We start from the raw sequence: 19,250 nt of genomic DNA, 5'->3' as shown, positions 1-19,250 counted from the left end.
TTTAATATCTCTTCCCTGTTGCAATATTTTTTTTTCTTTTGCAGTAGTAAAAATTGAACCCAGGGATGCTCTTCCACTGAGCTATATCCCCAGCATTTTTTTTAAAGTGGTTATAGGGCTCTGCAGTGACTGTGCATAAGACCAATACATAGTCCTTTTAAAATTTTTTTTTTTTAGTTGTAGATGGACACAATACCTTTATTTTATTTGTTTGTTTATTTTTATGTGGTGCCAGGTAACGAACCCAGTGCCTCAGACATGCTAGGCAAGCACTGTACCACTAAGCCACAACCCTGGCCTCCTCCCCAGCACTTTTAATCTTTTATTTTGAGACAGGCACTCACTAAGTTCCTGATGCTGGCCTTGAATTTGCAATCCTTCTGCCTCAGCCTCCAGAGTGCTGAGATTACACTCTTATGCCACTGTGCTTTGTGCCTGTTGTAATAATCTTGAAGACATTGCAATAGTCCTGAATAAAGTCTTCCTTAACAAGGTTAGATTAATATTTTCTCTAACAGATGTACTAAAAGAGGTATGAAAGAAGAGAGACTGCAGATATTGGTAAAGACAAGGTGTAGGGCAAAACCAGTGGAGAACTGGGTAGCATGAAGGGTAAGGCCTCTGAAGCAGAGTTGAGTGACAGGCCAGGGTGTTGGACTCACCAAAGTGGAAACCACCAAAAATTGTGATAGACCTGCGGGCAGCAGAGATGACCTAAAAATGCCAATTTTGAGCTGCTGATGACATCTCTTTCTGACAGAGACACATTTGGGTTGGTCTGGCCTCCTTTCTCTCCTAGAGGAGTGTTGTAGATACTCTACAACCAAGTAACAGTGATAGAGAAAGACCTGTTCATTTCCTGAGGCTCATATGAAGGTGTGACCATAAGGTCTATATAAAATTTAGGAATACACGAAAGCTCTGCAAGCTTTAATTTCCTAATCTGAAACGCTGAAATAGCAACAACGACCTCAGAGAGTGGTTATGCACCTTCAATGAAGCACTGTATGCAAAGAATATTTTACTGAACATGCGGGGGCGTTGTTCTCAAGTGTCTATTAGCTCATGAACTCTCATGGCAATCTTTGGAGGGAGGTCGTAGTTTACCCTCATTTTACAGATGAGGAAACGTTGTCTGGAACTGCTATCCATGCAGTTGATGGGACCTGTAAAGAATGAGCAGGGGGCTCCAACTAGGTAGTTGGGTTCACAAGTTTCACGATCTCTGCAGGAGGTAGGAACTTCAAGCCCAGAGCCACAAAAGTAGACAGCGATCCAGTCAGATCCTCAGGATCTGCGCCTTCGGGGCTCCGGCCCCGATCGGCGGCCCACGTCTCCCTCCCGTGGCCGAGGCGAAGACCGCAGCCGGCGGGCTGGACAGGGCCCGAGGGAAGGGTCCTCCGCTGGGGGTGAGGGGCGACGATGCGGTGTACATTCTAGGGCTCCGAGAAGCTGGAGAACTACGATTCCAGAAGGCACCGACAGATGTCGCTCGAAATACCTGGCGACATACCTGAGCCAGGTGTCGCGGCCCCGCCCACCCCACTTTATTATTCCGCCATTGCCACACACCCATTTTAGGGGGCGGTTCCTCCGGGGAACTCCTTGGACCTGAGCGGCGTCAGGACCGCGCGACGGGTGCCTGTTTGCATAGGGGTAACGCGGGCTGTAGGGACCGTAGCCCATGCCATGCGCGAGACACAGGTCTACAGGACGACCTGGCAGCAGCCCCTCGGGGCGCACGTGGAGCCTGCCGCGCCGGCCCGCGGAGCGCGAGGGGCGGGGCTTCTCCCTTCACGCCCACGGGGCGGGGCCGGCGCCAGGGACCAATGGGGCGCCTTGCTGGGGGGGGCAGGCTCGGGGCCTGGCATCCCGGTAGCCGGCAGTCTTTTCCGGCCCCTGCGCCCCCGCCGCGCGTAGCGGACCCCACAGCTTGCGGGGGATCCACCCCCGGCGGCTGCGTCCCGCGGGTGGTGAGTGAGCACCCCGCTGCGACGAACCAAGGGGTACGCCTGGCCGGCGAAAGGGGAGCTTGGCCCCTGCACCCCGCTGCGGGAGCGAGTGGGCAGGAGCGGGTGGGTGGGGCAGGAGGCCCCCCCCCCCCGACCTTGTGTGGATCGCTGGGAGCTGGCCTGGGAATCTGTTTTGGTAGTCGAGGGGTGTGTTTGGGTTGGTAGAGTTGAGGGGGCGCCTGGTGTGGATGGGCGGAATCTGGCGAAGCTCAGGAGAGGAGGGGGCTTGAGATGGGCTGAGAGAGGGGGATAACGGAGGGCGGGGCTTTGCAATATTTGGAAGTTTCTTGTTGCTCTTGGGTGAGGTGATTGTGTGGTGGGACTTGAGAGGGGTGGCTCAGGACTGCAGGAGTGGATGAGGAGGGCTGCTTGCTGGTAACTTACTTCCCTTTTGGGGTATTTGCTTCCTCTTGTACCGCTAGTTAAGGGGGAATAGGCTGGAGAAGTCTGGGCTGACAGCATACCTGTGTCCCTTTCTAGAGCCGCTGCCATCCCTTTTTTCAGGGATATGGGAAGGGGTGGTCCCCATGAGCTGGGAGGGGTGCTGGTACCCATGCGGAGGGGATTGGGGTTCACGATTGGGAGACAGTGGTTGGGATCATCTACAGCCTTACTGGCGCTTTTGAGTTGGTGTATGGGTGTGTGTGTGTGTGTGTGTGTGTGTGTGTGTTTTGCCAGTGAATGTGTAAGTTTCCTTACAGGTCTCTCCTTTTTTTTTTTTTTAATGGGTGGGGGGCTCGGTGGAATTGCTATCCATGCAGCATAATCTCCTTTACAGGCCACTGAACTCATTTGTGGCTTCCTTTGCCTGGGCTCAGCCATGGCCAGCGAGAACTCACCTCTGCTGGCCTACAGGCTCCTGGGGGATGAGGGGTCTGCCTTCCCTGCCTCTGGAGTTGGAGGTCCTGGAGGGCCATCCCCCCGGAAGCTCTCCACCTTCCTGGGTGTCGTGGTGCCCACTGTCCTGTCCATGTTCAGTATAGTTGTCTTCCTGAGGATTGGTGAGTGCAGGAGGACTTACCTTGTGGGTGGGGAGTAGATATGGGTGGTTGGAATAAGGCTGGGGGAAGAGAGTGGAGGGAGGATTTGTGGGGAGGCCATCTGTAGCCTTATGTGAAGCTCTGCCCTAGAATTCTGCTGCCCAATGGAGCGGGCAGTGGGTGGTGGTGGTGGGGTGCCTTGTGACCTGTTTGCCCTTCTGATCCAGGGTTTGTGGTGGGCCACGCTGGGCTGCTGCAAGCCTTGGCCATGCTCCTGGTTGCCTACTTCATCCTGGCCCTCACTGTCCTCTCTGTCTGTGCCATCGCTACCAATGGAGCCGTGCGAGGGGGTGGAGCCTACTGTATCCTCCAACCTGGATGGACTAGGATCTGGGTTGTTCTGTCTTCGAGGGGTGCGGGGGAAGGGGTCAGTATCCTCCCTCTGCTGAAGGCAGGGCAAATTCTAATGAATGGCCAGATGGAAGGCCAGGATGAAGGAGACCAACATGGCCCTGTGTAACAATCTGGTCATTTTACAGAAAAGAAACTGGAGCTCAGAGGGTACAGGCGATCTCTGCAAAGCCACATGGCTGGGAGATGCCCTCGCCTGGATACATTACCACAGGGATCTGAGCTGCAGTTTGCAGGGAGACAAGGCCTAGAGGCTGGTTTCAGAGAGATTCAGGTCATGGCCCCTTCCTCATGCTTCACTTCAGTTTTTTTTCCCTTAACGCTCACCCTCGCTTCCACTTTTAGTCATGATCAGCAGGACTCTGGGGCCCGAGGTTGGGGGCAGCATTGGCCTCATGTTCTACCTGGCCAACGTCTGCGGCTGTGCCGTTTCCCTGCTGGGACTGGTGGAGTCAGTGCTTGACGTCTTTGGGGCAGGTCTGTGTTCTCCCAACCTGGTTGGGGCAGCCTTGTGGGTTTGCAGGGTCTGGGATTGTGGGATCATGAGGAAGGCAGAGTTCTGGTTTTCTTCTCCTTTGTGGCCAGCTTCATATAGGAAATACGGACATCCCAGTCAGAGAGACCACCCTAATCCCTAAATTGATAGAGCAAGATTGGTACCCGTCAGGGAGAACTAGGTTGCTGGGGTAAAGCAGCTCAGTGGGGAAGTGGTGAAGATGGGCTCTCAGACAGCAGTAGGCAGAGGGGTCTGCTTCTGTTTTCGGTCATTTCTGGGGCTGGGGCCTTCCCTGGGGTCATGCCTTCTAACTGTATCCCTTCCTTTCTCCAGATGCCACAGGGCCCAGTGGGATCCGGGTCCTGCCCCAGGGTTACGGCTGGAATCTGCTCTATGGCTCCCTGCTCCTGGGCCTTGTGGGTGGTGTGTGCACATTGGGAGCTGGCCTCTATGCCCGCGCCTCCTTCCTGACATTCCTGCTGGTCTCTGGTTCTCTGGCCTCAGTGCTGGTCAGCTTTGTGGCGGTGGGCCCAAAGGACATCCGCTTAACTCCTCGGCCTGGTACCAATGGCTCCTCGCTGCCACCCCGGTTCGGCCACTTCACTGGCTTCAATAGCAGCACCCTGAAAGACAACTTGGGCGGTGAGCTGGGTGCTGTGGTGCCAGGGTCCTTGAGTGAGGCATGGGCAGGTATGGGGTCTGGGCACTTAGAATCTCAGGAGGAGATTCCCAAGTGTCAGAGAGACAGACTCAGGGGCAGGAGGCCTGGACCTCCAAACAGGGCAGGCAGATCACAAATGTGTGTGGCATGTATTGGGACTGGTGGAGAGAGCGCAGAGCAGACTCTGCCTTAGAGGAACTTGCGTGCAGGTTGGAGAAACACAATGTGCACTCAGGAAATGATTAAGTAATTCAGTAAGACCCAGCGTGATTCAAGCAGAGGAGGGGACCAGCCCATGGGCTGCCAAAGGCAGGGGCAGGGGATCTGGTCTGAGCTGGGCTGGGGAATTCAGATAGCAAGGAGCAGGGAAGGGAAGCATATTTTGAAAGAGAGTGGATTTGAGTCTGTAGGAAGGAACAGAGAACTGGGGAGCAGGCAATGCAGGGCCAGCAGAGGTGTCAGGGCTGGGGTCTCCATGAGGGCAGTGAAGGGGAGACAAGGGCATTATGGAATTGAAGGACTATAATACCTAGATACCAAGAGGGACACTGATATCCTCTTTGTCCTGGGAACAATCCTTTGCAGCTGGCTATGCTGAGGACTACACCACAGGGGCCATGATGAATTTTGCCAGCGTCTTTGCTGTCCTTTTTAATGGCTGCACAGGCATTATGGCTGGGGCCAATATGTCAGGTGAGAGTCTCTGCTGCAGCTTTCTGGGTGAGTGGGAAGGCCACCCTGAAGGATATGGGGCAAGAAGAAGGCTGATCTCTCTCCCTCTGCTCCCCTCCCTCCAGGGGAGCTAAAGGACCCCAGCCGCGCAATTCCTCTGGGCACAATCATCGCTGTTGTCTACACCTTCTTTATCTACATCCTGCTTTTTTTCCTCTCCAGCTTCACCTGTGACAGGTGCCTGGGGTGGGGGGAGTGAGACAGGCCCTCAAGGGAGTGGATGGGTGCTAGAATAGGCTGGTGCCCCTGGATCACCACCAGAAGCAAAGGTTGGGGAGCAGGTACTCAAGTTGTTGGGTGGAGGGGTGCATGGGGACACTCCCACGGGGAGAGAGACAGAACTGCTGCTGTCCTTGGGGAGGGCTGGCTCCATGATGGTAGCTAAACAGTAGCCAGCAGCTGCCATGTGCCTGATTTAGTTGTGAGCACTCAGTTGGGGGTGGACGTGGGGGATGGCTTTCCAGGACTTTGCATTTGTACAAATATTCTGCCTCTTGTGCATGTACTATTGGGAATGACCAACCAAGGCAGTCCAGGATGACCATGGAATGCCAAGTATCACTCTGATCCTTAAGATCACAGCTAAGGTCAGTTAAGAGGATCAAGCTCTTAACCGATCATTGTCATGAGGAATTTTCTCCCAAGGACCTTCTGATGTGTGCTTGGTGATTATCCATATCCCGCTCTGCCCTCCCTCCCAGGACCCTATTGCAGGAAGACTATGGGTTCTTTCGAGCCATCAGCCTGTGGCCTCCGCTGGTGTTGATTGGCATCTATGCCACATCGCTGTCAGCCTCCATGAGCTCACTCATCGGTGCCTCCCGCATCCTGCATGCCCTGGCCCAGGATGACCTCTTTGGTTTGTCCCCCTCTGTCTTCATGCCGTCTGTGAGCATGAGCTCTTGAGTCTGTCTCAGTCCCCACTTGGCCCAAGCTGATATGAATCCTATGATTCTGTTTTTATAGGAGTGATCTTGGCTCCAGCCAAGGTTGTGTCCGGAGGGGGGAACCCCTGGGGCGCCGTCCTGTATTCTTGGGGGTTAGTACAGGTAAGCCTTCCTCTGTGAGCTGCCCTACCCCTCACCCTCTAGCTGGGAGGATCAGGATCAGACTTACATGTAGGCTGGGAGACATGTATGGAAAGGTGGCTACATTGGCATTTGGTGGGGTACACTGTTTTTTTATGATGTTCACTGGGACTTCTTGGGGTGCTTTGGCATTTTGTGGGGGATGCGACGGCACTTTGGATCCATGCCCCACCTCTTGGTCCCTGCCCAGCTGGTGCTTCTGGTAGGGAAGCTGAACACCTTGGCTGCCGTGGTGACTGTCTTCTACTTGGTAGCCTATGCTGCAGTGGACCTGTCCTGCCTGAGCCTGGAGTGGGCCTCTGCCCCCAACTTCCGGTGAGAAGCTAAGATGCCTGAGTTCCTAGAGAAAAGGAGGGAGGAATAGGAAGGACTGAGCCTAGGGTGGTGGGCTGGGGACTTGAGCACATGCCGTTTGTTGGACACCAGCCTGAGTTCCCTTCCTTCCTTCTCTCTGCCCACCCCAGCCCCACCTTCAGCCTCTTCTCCTGGCACACCTGCCTCCTGGGTGTGGCTTCCTGCCTGCTCATGATGTTCCTCATCAGCCCTGGGGCTGCCGGAGGCTCCCTGCTTCTCATGGGCCTGCTCTCTGCCCTGCTCACGGCACGAGGAGGCCCCAGCAGCTGGGGCTACGTCAGCCAGGCCTTGCTCTTCCACCAGGTTGGGGGTGCTTGTGGGAAGGGGTTGGGGAGGTGATCTATGAAAGTCCCCTGCCCGGGAATTGGTGTCCCCGTCCGGGAGGAGCTGACAGGGGGCTGCCCATTCAAACCCGTCCTCTCTATCACCTCAGGTGCGGAAGTACCTGCTGCGCCTGGACGTCCGGAAGGAGCATGTGAAATTCTGGCGGCCCCAACTGCTGCTCCTGGTGGGGAACCCCCGGGGTGCCCTGCCTCTGCTGAGGTTGGCCAACCAGCTCAAGAAAGGAGGGCTCTATGTGCTGGGCCATGTCATCCTGGGAGATCTTGGTGAGCTGCCCTTCTGCCTGCTCCTGTCCTTTCTCTGCCTTCATCTTAGACGCCTCATGCTTGCTTGCTTTTTTTTTATATATTAGGGGTTCAAGCCAGGGGTGCCCTACCACTGAGCTATATCCCCAGTACTTTTTATTTTTCATTTTGAGACAAGGTCTTGCTAAGCTGCTGAGGCTGGCCTTGAATTTGCCATCCTCTTGCCTCAGCCTCTTGTCACTGCGATGACAGGTATGTCCTAGCCTAGCACGTGCTTCTTCTTAAATTATTCTCCCATTGGGTGTAGTGGCTCATGCCTGTAATCCCAGTGGCTCAGGAAGCTGGGGCAGGAGGATTTCGAGTTCGAAACCAGCCTCAGCAACAGTGAGGCGCTAAGCAACTCAGTGAGACCCTGTCTCTAAATAAAACACAAATAGGGCTGGGAATGTGGCTCAGTGGTTGAGTGCCCCTGAGTTCAATTCCTGGTACCAAAAAAAAAAAAAAAAAAAAGAAAGAAAAAGAAAAAATTGTCCTTCAACCAGTCATAGCCCTGCCCATACCCATTTGGGATTTGGACTCGTTAAGAAAGAATCAATGAGTGTGGCCCACAGTGTTATTTTCCTTCTCGGCAGATTCCCTGCCTTCAGACCCTGTACAGCCGCAATACGGGGCATGGTTGAGCCTGGTGGACCAGGCCCAAGTGAAGGCCTTCGTGGACCTCACCCTGGCATCCTCTGTGCGCCAGGGGGCTCAGCATTTGCTGCGAATCTCGGGCCTTGGTGAGTGCCCCTCCCTGGGTCCCTTTAGCCTCCTCTATGGCCCCTTCCAATCTCAGCTTCCTTCCCACAGAGAATAAACCACAACCCTGCAAGCAGAACTCACGATGTAGTACAGATAAGACCGTGCCTGATGATAGTGGCTGCAAATGGTGCGATATGGTATAACAGAGGAGGCTGAGGGCTAGATATGGAACGATCCTATTTTGTTTCGTTTTCTTCCTTTTTTTTTTTTTCTTCCCCTGAGCAAAAAATTGGAGGGTAGGCTCTGAAGAGTGTATTTCTTGGGACAATGGGAGAATTATCTGAGTCTTGGACTGCTCCATTGAAACAGATGGTTGCTAACCACCAGGGTTCAGAGCCAGCATGACCACGAGGCACTGATGTGGCCAGCAAAGGTTTTGTGGAGAGATGGTAACTAAGCCAGGCCTGAAAGGGCCTAAGTGGTAGGGAGGGGCGTAACATGGTCCCTGACACCACAAAGGGTGCTGGAGGGTGTGTGGGGCTGATCCTTTTAGATGGAGTGGAACATTCCCAGCTTTGTGATCCTCATTGCTGAGGTTTCCAGCCTTGTACCTCAGATTCCTCTGAATCCATGCTCAGCCTCCTCCTTCTCCCTTAATCTCAAGACTAGTAGTGTCTGTCACCTGGGTGCACACCTCCTCCTCTGTTTAGAATCTGGCTAAAGTTCAACAGCATTGGACATTGCCCTGCTTGGTGTGAATCAGAACCCAGGAAAATGCTCAGGATGGGTTGTGACTAGTTTGATTTGTAAGATCAGTCGCACTTCCTGCTTGCGGAGAGATTTAGGGACAGTACCAAGTATGTTGAGACCCCCATCCCAGCATTTGAGAGTGTGGTCTTTCTTGCTTTTGTTCAGAGAGACCATTGTATTCGTGTGTTCATGAAACTTCTCCTGTGGAAGATGCTTCCAACAAGAGGGAAAGGACTTCCTCTGTAAACTCCCTGAGCATGTAGGATTTGATCTCAAAGATTTTGAGCCATTTGTTTCATGAGAAGGGGTTTTAGAAGAGGTCTCTCTCTCTCTCTCTCTCTCTCTCTCTCTCTTTTTGTACCAGGGATTGAACCCAGGGGCATTTAACCACTGAGCCACATCCCCAGTCCTTTTAATATTTTATTTAGAGACAGGATCTTCCTAAGTTGCTTAGGGCCTCACTAAGTTGCTGAGGCTGGCTTTGAACTTTCGATCCTCCTGCCTCAGCCTCCCAAGCTGCTAGGGTTACAGGTGTGCATCACCGCACCTGGCAGAAGAGGTTTCTTGAGTCTGGCTATAAACTTAGCCCTGTTGAAGGGGGGGAATAACCCGATTGCACACTGGTGTTTCCAAAATTAAAAACCAGAAGCTATGGGTAGAGACTTGGGTTGTTTAAGTCAGTCCACACCCAGCTTAGTGGCCCAGAGAACGACCTCTGGTGTGGGTGGACTGTGTTTGTCTGTTTGCCCTGGGACTCACCAGTGTGAGGCTCTGGGCCAGTGACTTCACCGCGTGGGGCCTCAGGTTCCTTCTCTGTTCAAGGGGGCGATAAATAGTATCTATCTCATAGCTTTACTTCAAGGCTCAAAGGAAGAAAAATACAAAGAGCTTTCATGCAGATAGTAGCTCTTTTTTTTTCAGGGCCAGGCTATGGACCACCATTCTCAGAGCTTTGCAGTAATACAAGCAAAAGGCTAAGCCCAGCACTTTTTCTGATCCTCCTGCCTGTGGGGCCTGGGGTGCTGTTTCTCTGGGGTTGAGACCCTGTGCTTGAATGACCAGGGTGTCTGGTTTGCTAGGTGGAGTTCAATTCTCATTTCCCATCCTGAGAAAGGTGTGCTGCTTTTGGCTTGCAGTGGGTAACAGCTGGGTCCCCGGCATCACAAACACTAATTAGTTAAAAGAATCCCGAGGTGAACTTTGTCTATTTAAGGGGAGAAGATTAGCCATGGAGATAATCAAATAGATGCATGTGAAAGTGTTTAGGAAAACTAGGTCATTCTCCAAGCATGCATCATGTTTGCACCATAATGGCCCTGGTGCAGCAGGGACCTAATACCTTATGGCTGACACACGTTGATGACAGCGTGTGTGAGTGGGTGCGGATCAGCGTGCAGTAAACTCAGCCTGATTCCTGTCTGTTCCTTTCTGCCTCCCCCTCTCTGCCCCCAGGCGGCATGAAGCCCAACACGTTGGTCCTAGGTTTCTATGATGATGCTCCCCCACAGGACCATTTCCTCACAGACCCAGCATTCTCTGAACCTGCAGATGGCACCAGGGAGGGTGGGTCTCCTGCCCTGAGCACCCTATTCCCCCCACCCCGGGCTCCTGGGAGCCCCCGGGCTCTCAGCCCCCAGGACTATGTGGCCACCATGGCAGATGCCCTCAAGATGAACAAGAATGTGGTTCTGGCCCGGGCCTGCGGGGCCTTGCCCCCAGAGCGGCTGAGCCGGGGGTCCTGGAGCACCGCTCAGCTTCATCATGTGGACGTGTGGCCCCTCAACCTGCTGCGGCCCCGGGGTGGGCCTGGTTATGTGGATGTGTGTGGCCTTTTCCTGCTGCAGATGGCGACCATCTTAGGAATGGTGCCTGCCTGGCACAGTGCCCGGCTCCGGATCTTCCTGTGCTTGGGGCCTCAGGAGGCCCCTGGGGCTGCTGAGGGGCGACTCCGGGCACTGCTGAGCCAACTGAGGATCCGGGCTGAGGTGCAGGAGGTGGTGTGGGGTGAGGGTGCTGGGGCTGGGTCGCCAGAGGAGGAGGAGGAAGGGGACTTTGTGAACGGTGGGCGGGGTGAAGCTGAAGCCGAGGCCCTGGCCTGTAGCGCCAACACTCTGGTGCGGGCCCAGCAGGGTCAAGGCTCTGGAGGAGGGCCTGGGGGGCCTGAGGGTGGGGACCAAGGTCCTGCCACAGCCCTTACCTTCCTGTACCTGCCTCGGCCGCCTGCTGATCCTGCCCGCTACCCCCGCTACCTGGCACTGCTGGAGATACTGAGTCGTGACCTGGGCCCCACGCTGCTCATTCATGGTGTCACCCCTGTCACCTGCACTGATCTCTGAGGCCCTGGGTGGCTAGTGAAAGCCCTTGCTCATCCTGATTAACGGACGATCTGCCTCCCACTGGCCGGGACCTTGGGTCATAGAACCTAGCAGATGTTTTAAGCAGATGCTGAGTTCTGGATGGCCCAGTCTTCTTTGAGAGAGGGACCTAGTGCACTAATGCTGGGTAGCTGTCCCCACTGTGCAGGGGTCAGCATCTGCAGCCCTTCTCCCCAGCTGGGCCTCTCCCTTCACTGGTGCCTTGACGGGAGGGGCTGGTCTCCTCTGCGACTCTAGGCTACCTCAGTGTCCCCATCCTCGTGACAGACACACTGGCCCCTGGGGTGGTGATGTTCTAGTTCTGTTTTATTTTTCTAACTCTGCTGACCATGAATAAAAGACCGAAACACTAAGGTCTGGCTGAGCACTGCTGGCGGGTAGGTGAGAGGGAGGCGGTGGGAAGGGAGGGGTCTGGATGGGGGTGGAGACCAGGAGCTTCCAGCAACCCACAGGGAGGCTGCCACGTGCAGAGCTGGGGCCCCGGGCCTGGGGGGAGTCCTTGGACTTGGAGGCTGGCGCGGCCTGCGCTTCCCACCCCAAGCTGCCTGCCAGCCCCCCCCCCCCCCCCCCCCCCCCCCCGTGACTTAGCTCCGATGGAGAGCCCTCCCCTCTGGGCAGGAGGGGGCCAACACGGGGAGGGACCGCAGATTAGGGCCTAGGGGCCCACGTGACCCTCCCCCAGGAATGTGGTGACGTCACATGGGGCGTGGCCATCCCCAAAATTGGGGAGGAAGGGAAAAAAAAAAGAAAAAAGTTTCTTTCCCGGAGTCCCGAAAGAGGTGTGGGACGGAAGAGGAGGGGTCTGGGCCACTGTCCCAGTGCTCTGTGGGTCCCTGATTGCTGTCCGGAGTCCCGGTTCCAGGCCATGTCGGGGCCCACCTGGCTCCCCCCTAGGCAGCCGGAGCCCGCCAGAGCCCCTCAGGGGAGAGTGCTTTCCCGAGGCGCTCCCGGGCCTCCACCAGCCCAAGGAGCAGGTAAGGAGGCTCCCGAGAAGCCAAAAAGCCACCGGCCACCCACACTCACCTCTGCTCACCAGCCCTTGCCCCTGCCCCGCCTGCTTCCTGCTGTCCCTTCCCCAGGTCAGCTGTGGCCAGCTGCCCAGCCCTCGGCGGGTTCCTAGGTGCACTGGGAGGAGAGAGGTGGAGAGGACGGCCTCCAAGAGGGTGCACCCTCCTCTCCTCCATCCCCACCTCTGGTCTCTCTTCCCTCACCTCAGCACTCCAGCCTCACCCCAGGGTCAATTTTTGCCCCCTCCCATCTGAGCAGTGTTACCAGCCCCCCGGGGGATCAGAGGATCGGGGGCCAACCTGGGTGGGTTCCCATGGAGCATCTCAGCGTTCCCAGGTGAGAACCTGGGTTGGAATGGGGTGTGCAGGGGGACCCCCCTGAGCCGAGGGTGAGCAGGACCTAGGGCTAGAGAGAAGACACTGTGACCTGCATTCTCCTTGCTTTAGCTCCATCCCCAGGGGCTCCCCCCAGACAGAGGGGGCCTGCGCCCAGGAAGTCTGGATGCTGAAATAGATTCGCTGACCAGCATGCTGGCTGAACTGGACGGGGGTCGGGGCCATACTCCAAGGCGACCAGACCGACAGGTGACTCCCCCATTCCTGTCCCTGCCCCTGCTTCCCAGCCTGCCTCTCAGCACTCTTGGCCCCAATCTGCCCCCCTCTGTGGGTGGCAGTGCTTCCCTGGGGGCCGCACGTGGCCTTGTCCTTGCTCATGCTTCTGCTCTGCCTCTCTCCCCAGGCTTATGAGCCCTCTCAGCCCCCTGCCTACCGCCCAGGCTCCCTGAAGCCCAATGGAGGGGGTGCTCCACCCCTCCCTCTCCCAGCATCCCCCTATGGAGGCCCCACTCCGGCCTCCTACGCTACCGCCAGCACCCCAGCAGGCCCTGCCTTCCCCGTGCAAGTGAAGGTGGCACAACCTGTGAGAGGCTGCGGCCCGCCCAGGCGGGGGGCCTCTCAGGCCTCTGGGCCCCTCCCAGGCCCCCACTTTCCTCTCCCAGGCCGAAGTGAAGTCTGGGGGGCTGGCTATAGGAGCCACCGCGAGCCAGGGCCAGGGGGTAAGGAGGAGGCTGCTGGGGTCTCTGGCTCTGCAGGAAGAGGACGAGGAGGCGGTCATGGGCCCCAGGTAAGCCTGGGGCATGGGGGTATGGGAGCTTTATAGACAACTGGACACTGATGTGGGGGTGGGGCTGAGGGCTGTTGAAGGTCTTGGTTTTTGAATAGAATCAGAGGTTAAGGACATCTAGAGGGGAGGGGAGCCGCCCACTGGCTCCTGGGCTGAGATGCTCTCAGAGGCGCTCTCTAGCTGGAATGGCCTGGCTGACCTTGGGCGTGTTTTTAGCATTGGGGACTAGTGGTAGCAGTGAATCCTTCTGATTCCCACCTCCAGGTCCCTCTAAGCCAGCCTCCAGAGGAGGAGTTGGAAAGACTGACTAAGAAGATGGTGCACGACATGAGCCATCCCCCCAGCGGGGAGTACTTTGGTGAGCTCATGGGAACAGGCAAGAGACAGTGGATCTGGCATCCTGGGTCTGTGCAGACTGACTCCATCCCTCCCTGTCCTCAGGTCGATGTGGCGGCTGTGGAGAAGATGTGGTTGGGGATGGGGCTGGGGTTGTGGCCCTTGACCGTGTCTTCCACGTTGGCTGCTTTGTGTGTTCTGCATGCCGCACCCAGCTCCGGGGCCAGCATTTCTACGCCGTGGAGAGGAGGGCGTACTGCGAGAGCTGCTATGTGGTAAGCTGCTTGGGTCAGGGGTGCCAGAGTCGGCACATGGGGCATCTATTTAGAGGAATGGGGCTGGACGCTGGAGGACCCCACCTGATGTGCAAGAAGGCGAGAGGAATTAAATTAAATGGCTGCTGGAGGGGAAGGACAAGGGTCCGTTACACGTGGGAGGCATTTTAGAGTTAAGTGAATATAGGAAATTCCCACAACACCCTGTGGGGCACAGATGATTCCTGATTGGTTCTATAGGAAGTGGAAGCTCAGAGAGGTTAAGTTCCTTGTCTGTGGTGCTGGCATGTGAACTCAGATCTGCTCAAGTCCCCTTTCATTGGGTCATATGCAGAGGATACACACAGATGAGTGGTTGGTTGACAGGGTACCTTCCCTGTGGCTCTGACATTCCTGTCCTCTTTTCCAACAGGCCACCCTGGAGAAGTGCTCCACATGCTCCCAGCCCATCCTGGACCGGATCCTGCGGGCTATGGGGAAGGCCTACCACCCTGGCTGTTTCACCTGTGTGGTGTGCCACCGTGGCCTAGATGGCATCCCTTTCACAGTGGATGCCACCAGCCAGATCCACTGCATTGAGGACTTTCACAGGTCAGGCCTGGGCCCAGCCCAACCTCAGGATGTCTGACCATTCCCATCTCTCTATCTCGGCTTCATGTCCCAGGACTGGCCCTTCCCATTTCCAGCCCCTGGACGTCTCTCCTCTCTTTGACATCACTCTCTTTCTCAAGACTGTCTCTGGCCTGTCCTCTTCCTTGCTATACCCTACCTTTTCTGAGTTCATTGTGAAATCCCTACAACCCTGGGGCCTGACAGCTTCCCTGGTTCCCTCACATGCCAGGAAGTTTGCCCCACGATGCTCAGTGTGTGGTGGTGCCATCATGCCTGAGCCAGGTCAGGAGGAGACGGTGAGAATCGTTGCTCTGGATCGAAGTTTTCACATTGGCTGTTACAAGTGTGAGGTGAGGGGGTGTGGGTAAGAGCAAAGGGCTCTCAGGGACAAGTGTGTTTGGGTAGGGTGAAAGGGTCTGAGAGTCTGGGGCTGATGAAAACTGTTTCTTCTTCCAACAGGAGTGTGGGCTGTTGCTGTCTTCTGAGGGTGAATGTCAGGGCTGTTACCCACTGGACGGGCACATCTTGTGCAAGGCCTGCAGTGCCTGGCGCATCCAGGAGCTCTCAGCCACCGTCACCACTGACTGCTGAGTTTTCCTAGAAGCATCTGCTACAAACTTGGTCCCCATCCATTGCCCTCCCTGACATCTATCTTTACAACTTTGTCACCAAATGCTGTCTCTTCTTTATCCAATCATGAAATAATAATGCCTCAAGAGTTTACAAAACACTTTCAAATCCATTGTCTTTTCTGAGTCCCACAGCAGCCCATTGAGAGCCAGATCCCAGATTGTATGGTTCTCAGCTGGCAGAACCAAGGTCACTTCCTGGGTCTTAGCTCTGGTCTTATCCAGTGTTACCGATGTTGGCCAGTGACGAGTCCTTGCTTCCCCAATGTTGAAGAATAACACCAAAGAAGCACGCTGAGGCAAGGTCAGAGTAGAAATTAGAAGTTTATTAAAGGACAGCAGAAAAGACTTCTCCCAGAGGAAGAAGGGGACCCAAGAGTTGGAATCCGTGGAAGTGCGGGTTGTCTCCCCTTTTTAAGGTTTTGGTGATGGAATGTAGGCTGAAATGTAGGTGGGACACAGGTAATCTGGGCAGGAAGGACTTCATTAACACTTCTTTGGGATGGGCTATCTCCAAATCTGCTGGGGCTGTTCCCCGGGTTCCATTAACATTTCTTTGGGGTGGACTTTGGCCTAGGGCCTTTCCTGTGTTTCTCAGAATCATTATCAGCATGGCCTCCATTTTAGATTTCACTCGATATTATATTAGACCCGATTTACTTAACTACACTGACTACCTAATTTTAAATCTGGCTTCACCAGTTGCAATTCTACTGTAATTTTTTTGGGGGGGTGGTGGTGCTAGGGATGGAACCCAGAGCCTCAAGCATGCTGGGCTGCACCTCGAGTCCCGTACTACATTTTTTAAATTTGTATTTTAAAAATTCTGTGTTTTGTTGTGAAGACACCTCAGTACGGGAGAGAGGCTGCTTCAGGGAGGCAGTATTTGCCACAGTTGAGCCTCAGGGTCCATTCTTTGTGAGGGGACTTGGGTTTTTCCCTGGGGGTGCTGTTGCATTTATTTCTGGACAGGCCAGATCCTGCTTGTTGCTCAGGAGTGTGACCTCCAGCTTCTGTAGTCAAAGTATATTTAGATTTGTCCATTTTGCGGGCGTCTTTGTACAAGGAGAGGAGGAACAACGGGGTTTTGCAGGTGGCGCTTTCTGCGGCACCAATAAAGGCTGGTTCTCTGGTGGGTGCAGAAAATGGTGGGAAGAGATGCTTTAAAATGGTTGCTTCTATCCTCTAGTCCCTAAACGCTTAGGTTCCCCAAGCCCGTGCCCTGCGCGACGAGGGGGTGAAACCACCCCGCCGGGGAGGTCAGGAGGCGCCGGGTGCACAGTGTGCACAGAGGGAACCGGCGGGATGCGAACTGACTCTGAGTGCCGTGGGGAAACACCACCCTCCTCCTGCGCCCAAAGACGCGCTACCTTCAGGCTCTGAAGGCGGTACCGTTTTCGCGAGACCCACGTTGATCGAGCTCGGCTCCCGTAGTTCCTTAGCATTCGCGTTCGCGTAGTTCTCGTCGCGGAAGCGCGCGAGACTTCCATGTCTCCGCCCCTTCCCATCACTCCTTATTTTCCCCTCTTCGCGGCGCTTTGGTTCCAGTTCAGGCCGCGCGGGGCTCGTTTGTGGTCGGGTCAGACCTGTGCCCGTGACGCAGGCGCAGCAGTAGCGGTGTGCGCGACCGCCCATTCTCTGTGGTCTCCCTCTCCTCCCCTGTTTTCGGCCCCCTGGCTGAGAGCCCCGCGCCTCGCTCTCACCCTCTGCGCCTCCCTCGTCGCGCGCCCGTGTCGCCTGGAAGACAAGCCCGCCCTCGCGCGCGACCAACGGCCGCGACCGCTCCCAGGTGGGGGAGGGGAGAGGCGAACTGGGGGTCCGGCTGGTGCGGCCTGAGGCCGGGGACTCTGCCCGCGGGCGACCAGGAGACCCTCGGGGCGAGTGGGAGCCATCCGGGATGGCGGGCCGCGGAAGGCTAGCTTTGGAAGGAGGGAGGCGGGCGTACTGGCCCCGGGGGACCGTCACTCTTCTAGTCCTTGCTCAACTCCCTGCCCCTCCTCCCCGGGCCCTTGGCCCCCTCAGACCGCGCCATGGGTGACAGTGACGACGAATACGATCGAAGGCGCAGGGACAAGTTTAGAAGAGAGCGCAGCGACTACGACCGATCCCGAGAAAGAGACGAAAGGCGGCGAGGAGACGACTGGAATGATCGGTAATTGTGTCCCCTACCTCCCGGGTTTCCTGCCCCGCCCCGCCCTCATTGCCTTTCCCCCTAGTTTAGCTAGCACGGACCCTAGTGAAGTTCGTCGTCGGACCGTTTTCTGTGGTTTAGCTTATTTGCTGTTGCCAAAGAACTAGCCGTGGCTTAATTTTTGAAAAATCCTCAAGATCAAAGCACTAGAACTTTGAGGATGAAAATATTGTTTACACAGGGACCCCAAAGTGAGAGTTTTTGTTTGTTTGTTTTTATGGCGTGGAGGGTACTGGGGATTGAACTCTGGGTCACTCAACCACTGAGCGACATCCCCAGCCCTGTTTTCAATTTTATTTAGAGTCAGAGTCTCACTGAGTTGCTAATGACCTTTGCTGAGGCTGGCTTTGAACTCATGATCCTCTGCCTCAGCCTCCCAAGCTGCTGGGATCTTGTTTGTAAATTATACCTCAAAAAGGATAATATGGAATTGATTAGATTAGAGAGATTGTAGACCAGTTTTCCTGCAAACCATGCTTAAATTTCTTATAATCCTTTTGCCTAAAATCTTAGAGCTCTTTGGGCAGCGCCAATTGGATTAATTGATTAGGTTTGAATGAGCTAAGAGTGGCTCGATTTTGAAGAAAGTTTGAAATGACTTGTGATAGAATTTATTCATTTATTAGAGACAGAGTCTCAATGAGTTGCTAATTGCCTCACCTTTTTTGAGGCTGGTTTTGAACTCATGATCCTCCTGCCTCAGCCTCCCAAGCTGCTGGGATTATGGGCATGCACCATCTTGTCCAGGTTCAGGTGGTGGTTTCTAAGGGGAATATTAAAGATGCTATTTTGAATTGTGAAACTAGATAAGATGTAGTTACTGCTCTTAGAAGCTGTGTGGGGCTGCTTGGCATGGGGGCCAAAATGACCTTGGGTGCATGCTGCAAATGCATATATGTAAGAACATAGGGAAGATGGTAAGTGTTGAGGGAACAGATGTTCCAGGCGGGGGAGTAGTGCTGGAGATGGGGTGTGAGAGAGAGATGTAGGATAGTGATAATTAACTAGACTTGGAAAGGTGAGTGGGAATTCCTTAGACACTACTAACCGGGAACAGGTGGGTGTTGTGGATGTGATGTTTGCAGATCAGCATGGATTCAGGTTTGGTCAGTGTTAGTGGTTCTCAAAATGCCTAAAAACCTAGTCCGTCTGTGAGGCTAAAATTTTGGGTGGGGGGTGGTGGTACTGGGGATTGAACTCAGGAGTGCTTAACCACTGAGCCACATCCACATTTTTTTTTTCTTATTTTTGGTACCAGGGATTGAATTCAGGGCGCTTGACCATTGAGCCACATCCCCAGCTCTTTTTTGTATTTTATTTAGAGACAGGATCTCACTGAGTTGCTTTTTGCCGAGGCTGGCTTTGAACTCATGATCCTCCTGCCTCAGCCTCCTGAGCTGCTGGGATTACAAGTGTGCACCACCGTGCCTGGCCCCATTTCTTTTTGTTTCAAGGCAGGGTCTTGCTAAGTTGCTTAGGACCTCACTAAAATGCCGAGTCTGGCTGGGATCTTGGAATTCTCCTGCCTCAGCTTCCTTGGAATTCTCTGGGATTACAGGCATGTATCACCACAGAATTTTTTAATATTTATTTTTTAGTTTTCGGTGGACACAGCATCTTTATTTTATTTTTATGTGGTGCTGAGGATCAAACCCAGTGCCCTGCACATGCCAGGCGAGCGCGATACTGCTTGAGCCACATCACCAGCCTAAAATTGTTTTTATGGTCAACTGAGATAGCATTGTTTTCATTGATGGCTCTCTGGTAATGGTGGGTAAAACTGGGGGTGCAACAGCGTTTAAAAAAACAAAACCAATTTCATTTAATATTCTTGATAAAAACAATTACAGATTTTCATTTGATGACTTGAATATGTGTACATCTTTTCAG

At 54.6% G+C, this 19,250-nt stretch overlaps 3 protein-coding genes across 7 annotated transcripts in view; all 3 read left to right on the top strand.

The window, feature by feature from the left end:
- Positions 1–1,851: 1,851 nt before the first annotated feature.
- On the top strand, positions 1,852–11,754 carry SLC12A9 (solute carrier family 12 member 9). 2 transcript variants are annotated; one of them, XM_081299435.1, is made up of 14 exons: positions 1,852–1,973; positions 2,791–3,013; positions 3,220–3,354; positions 3,749–3,880; positions 4,233–4,541; positions 5,146–5,253; positions 5,358–5,469; positions 5,994–6,151; positions 6,259–6,341; positions 6,571–6,695; positions 6,845–7,037; positions 7,168–7,342; positions 7,954–8,100; positions 10,265–11,754. In XM_081299435.1, exons 2-14 carry the CDS (start codon positions 2,833–2,835, stop codon positions 11,146–11,148), a joined length of 2,742 nt encoding a protein of 913 aa, XP_081155561.1. In that variant the 5' UTR covers positions 1,852–1,973; positions 2,791–2,832; the 3' UTR covers positions 11,149–11,754. The 2 variants fall into 2 exon arrangements, with proteins under 2 accessions (XP_081155561.1, XP_081155560.1); XM_081299434.1 differs by having other exon boundaries at positions 1,854–2,006.
- Positions 11,755–11,821: 67 nt separating this feature from the next.
- On the top strand, positions 11,822–15,283 carry TRIP6 (thyroid hormone receptor interactor 6). 3 transcript variants are annotated; one of them, XM_081299445.1, is made up of 9 exons: positions 11,822–12,161; positions 12,404–12,531; positions 12,642–12,779; positions 12,934–13,317; positions 13,582–13,675; positions 13,759–13,928; positions 14,341–14,519; positions 14,770–14,890; positions 15,000–15,283. In XM_081299445.1, exons 1-9 carry the CDS (start codon positions 12,053–12,055, stop codon positions 15,129–15,131), a joined length of 1,455 nt encoding a protein of 484 aa, XP_081155571.1. In that variant the 5' UTR covers positions 11,822–12,052; the 3' UTR covers positions 15,132–15,283. The 3 variants fall into 3 exon arrangements, with proteins under 3 accessions (XP_081155571.1, XP_081155573.1, XP_081155572.1); XM_081299447.1 differs by having other exon boundaries at positions 11,875–12,161; positions 12,454–12,531; XM_081299446.1 differs by lacking the exon at positions 12,404–12,531 and having other exon boundaries at positions 12,036–12,161.
- Positions 15,284–16,642: 1,359 nt separating this feature from the next.
- Positions 16,643–19,250, top strand: part of SRRT (serrate, RNA effector molecule) — an 11,179-nt gene continuing 8,571 nt past the window's right edge. For both annotated transcript variants that reach the window (XM_081299433.1, XM_081299432.1), the window contains exons 1-2: positions 16,643–16,958; positions 17,192–17,321. In XM_081299433.1, coding sequence (XP_081155559.1) covers positions 16,658–16,958; positions 17,192–17,321 — 431 coding nt within the window. In that variant the 5' untranslated portion in view covers positions 16,643–16,657. The remainder of the gene's footprint in view (positions 16,959–17,191; positions 17,322–19,250) is intronic.

This window comes from Spermophilus citellus, assembly GCF_964194105.1.
Source record: "Spermophilus citellus genome assembly, chromosome: 6".
Classification (NCBI taxonomy): Eukaryota; Metazoa; Chordata; class Mammalia; order Rodentia; family Sciuridae; genus Spermophilus; species Spermophilus citellus.
This window is presented reverse-complemented; position numbering and strand designations above follow the sequence as displayed.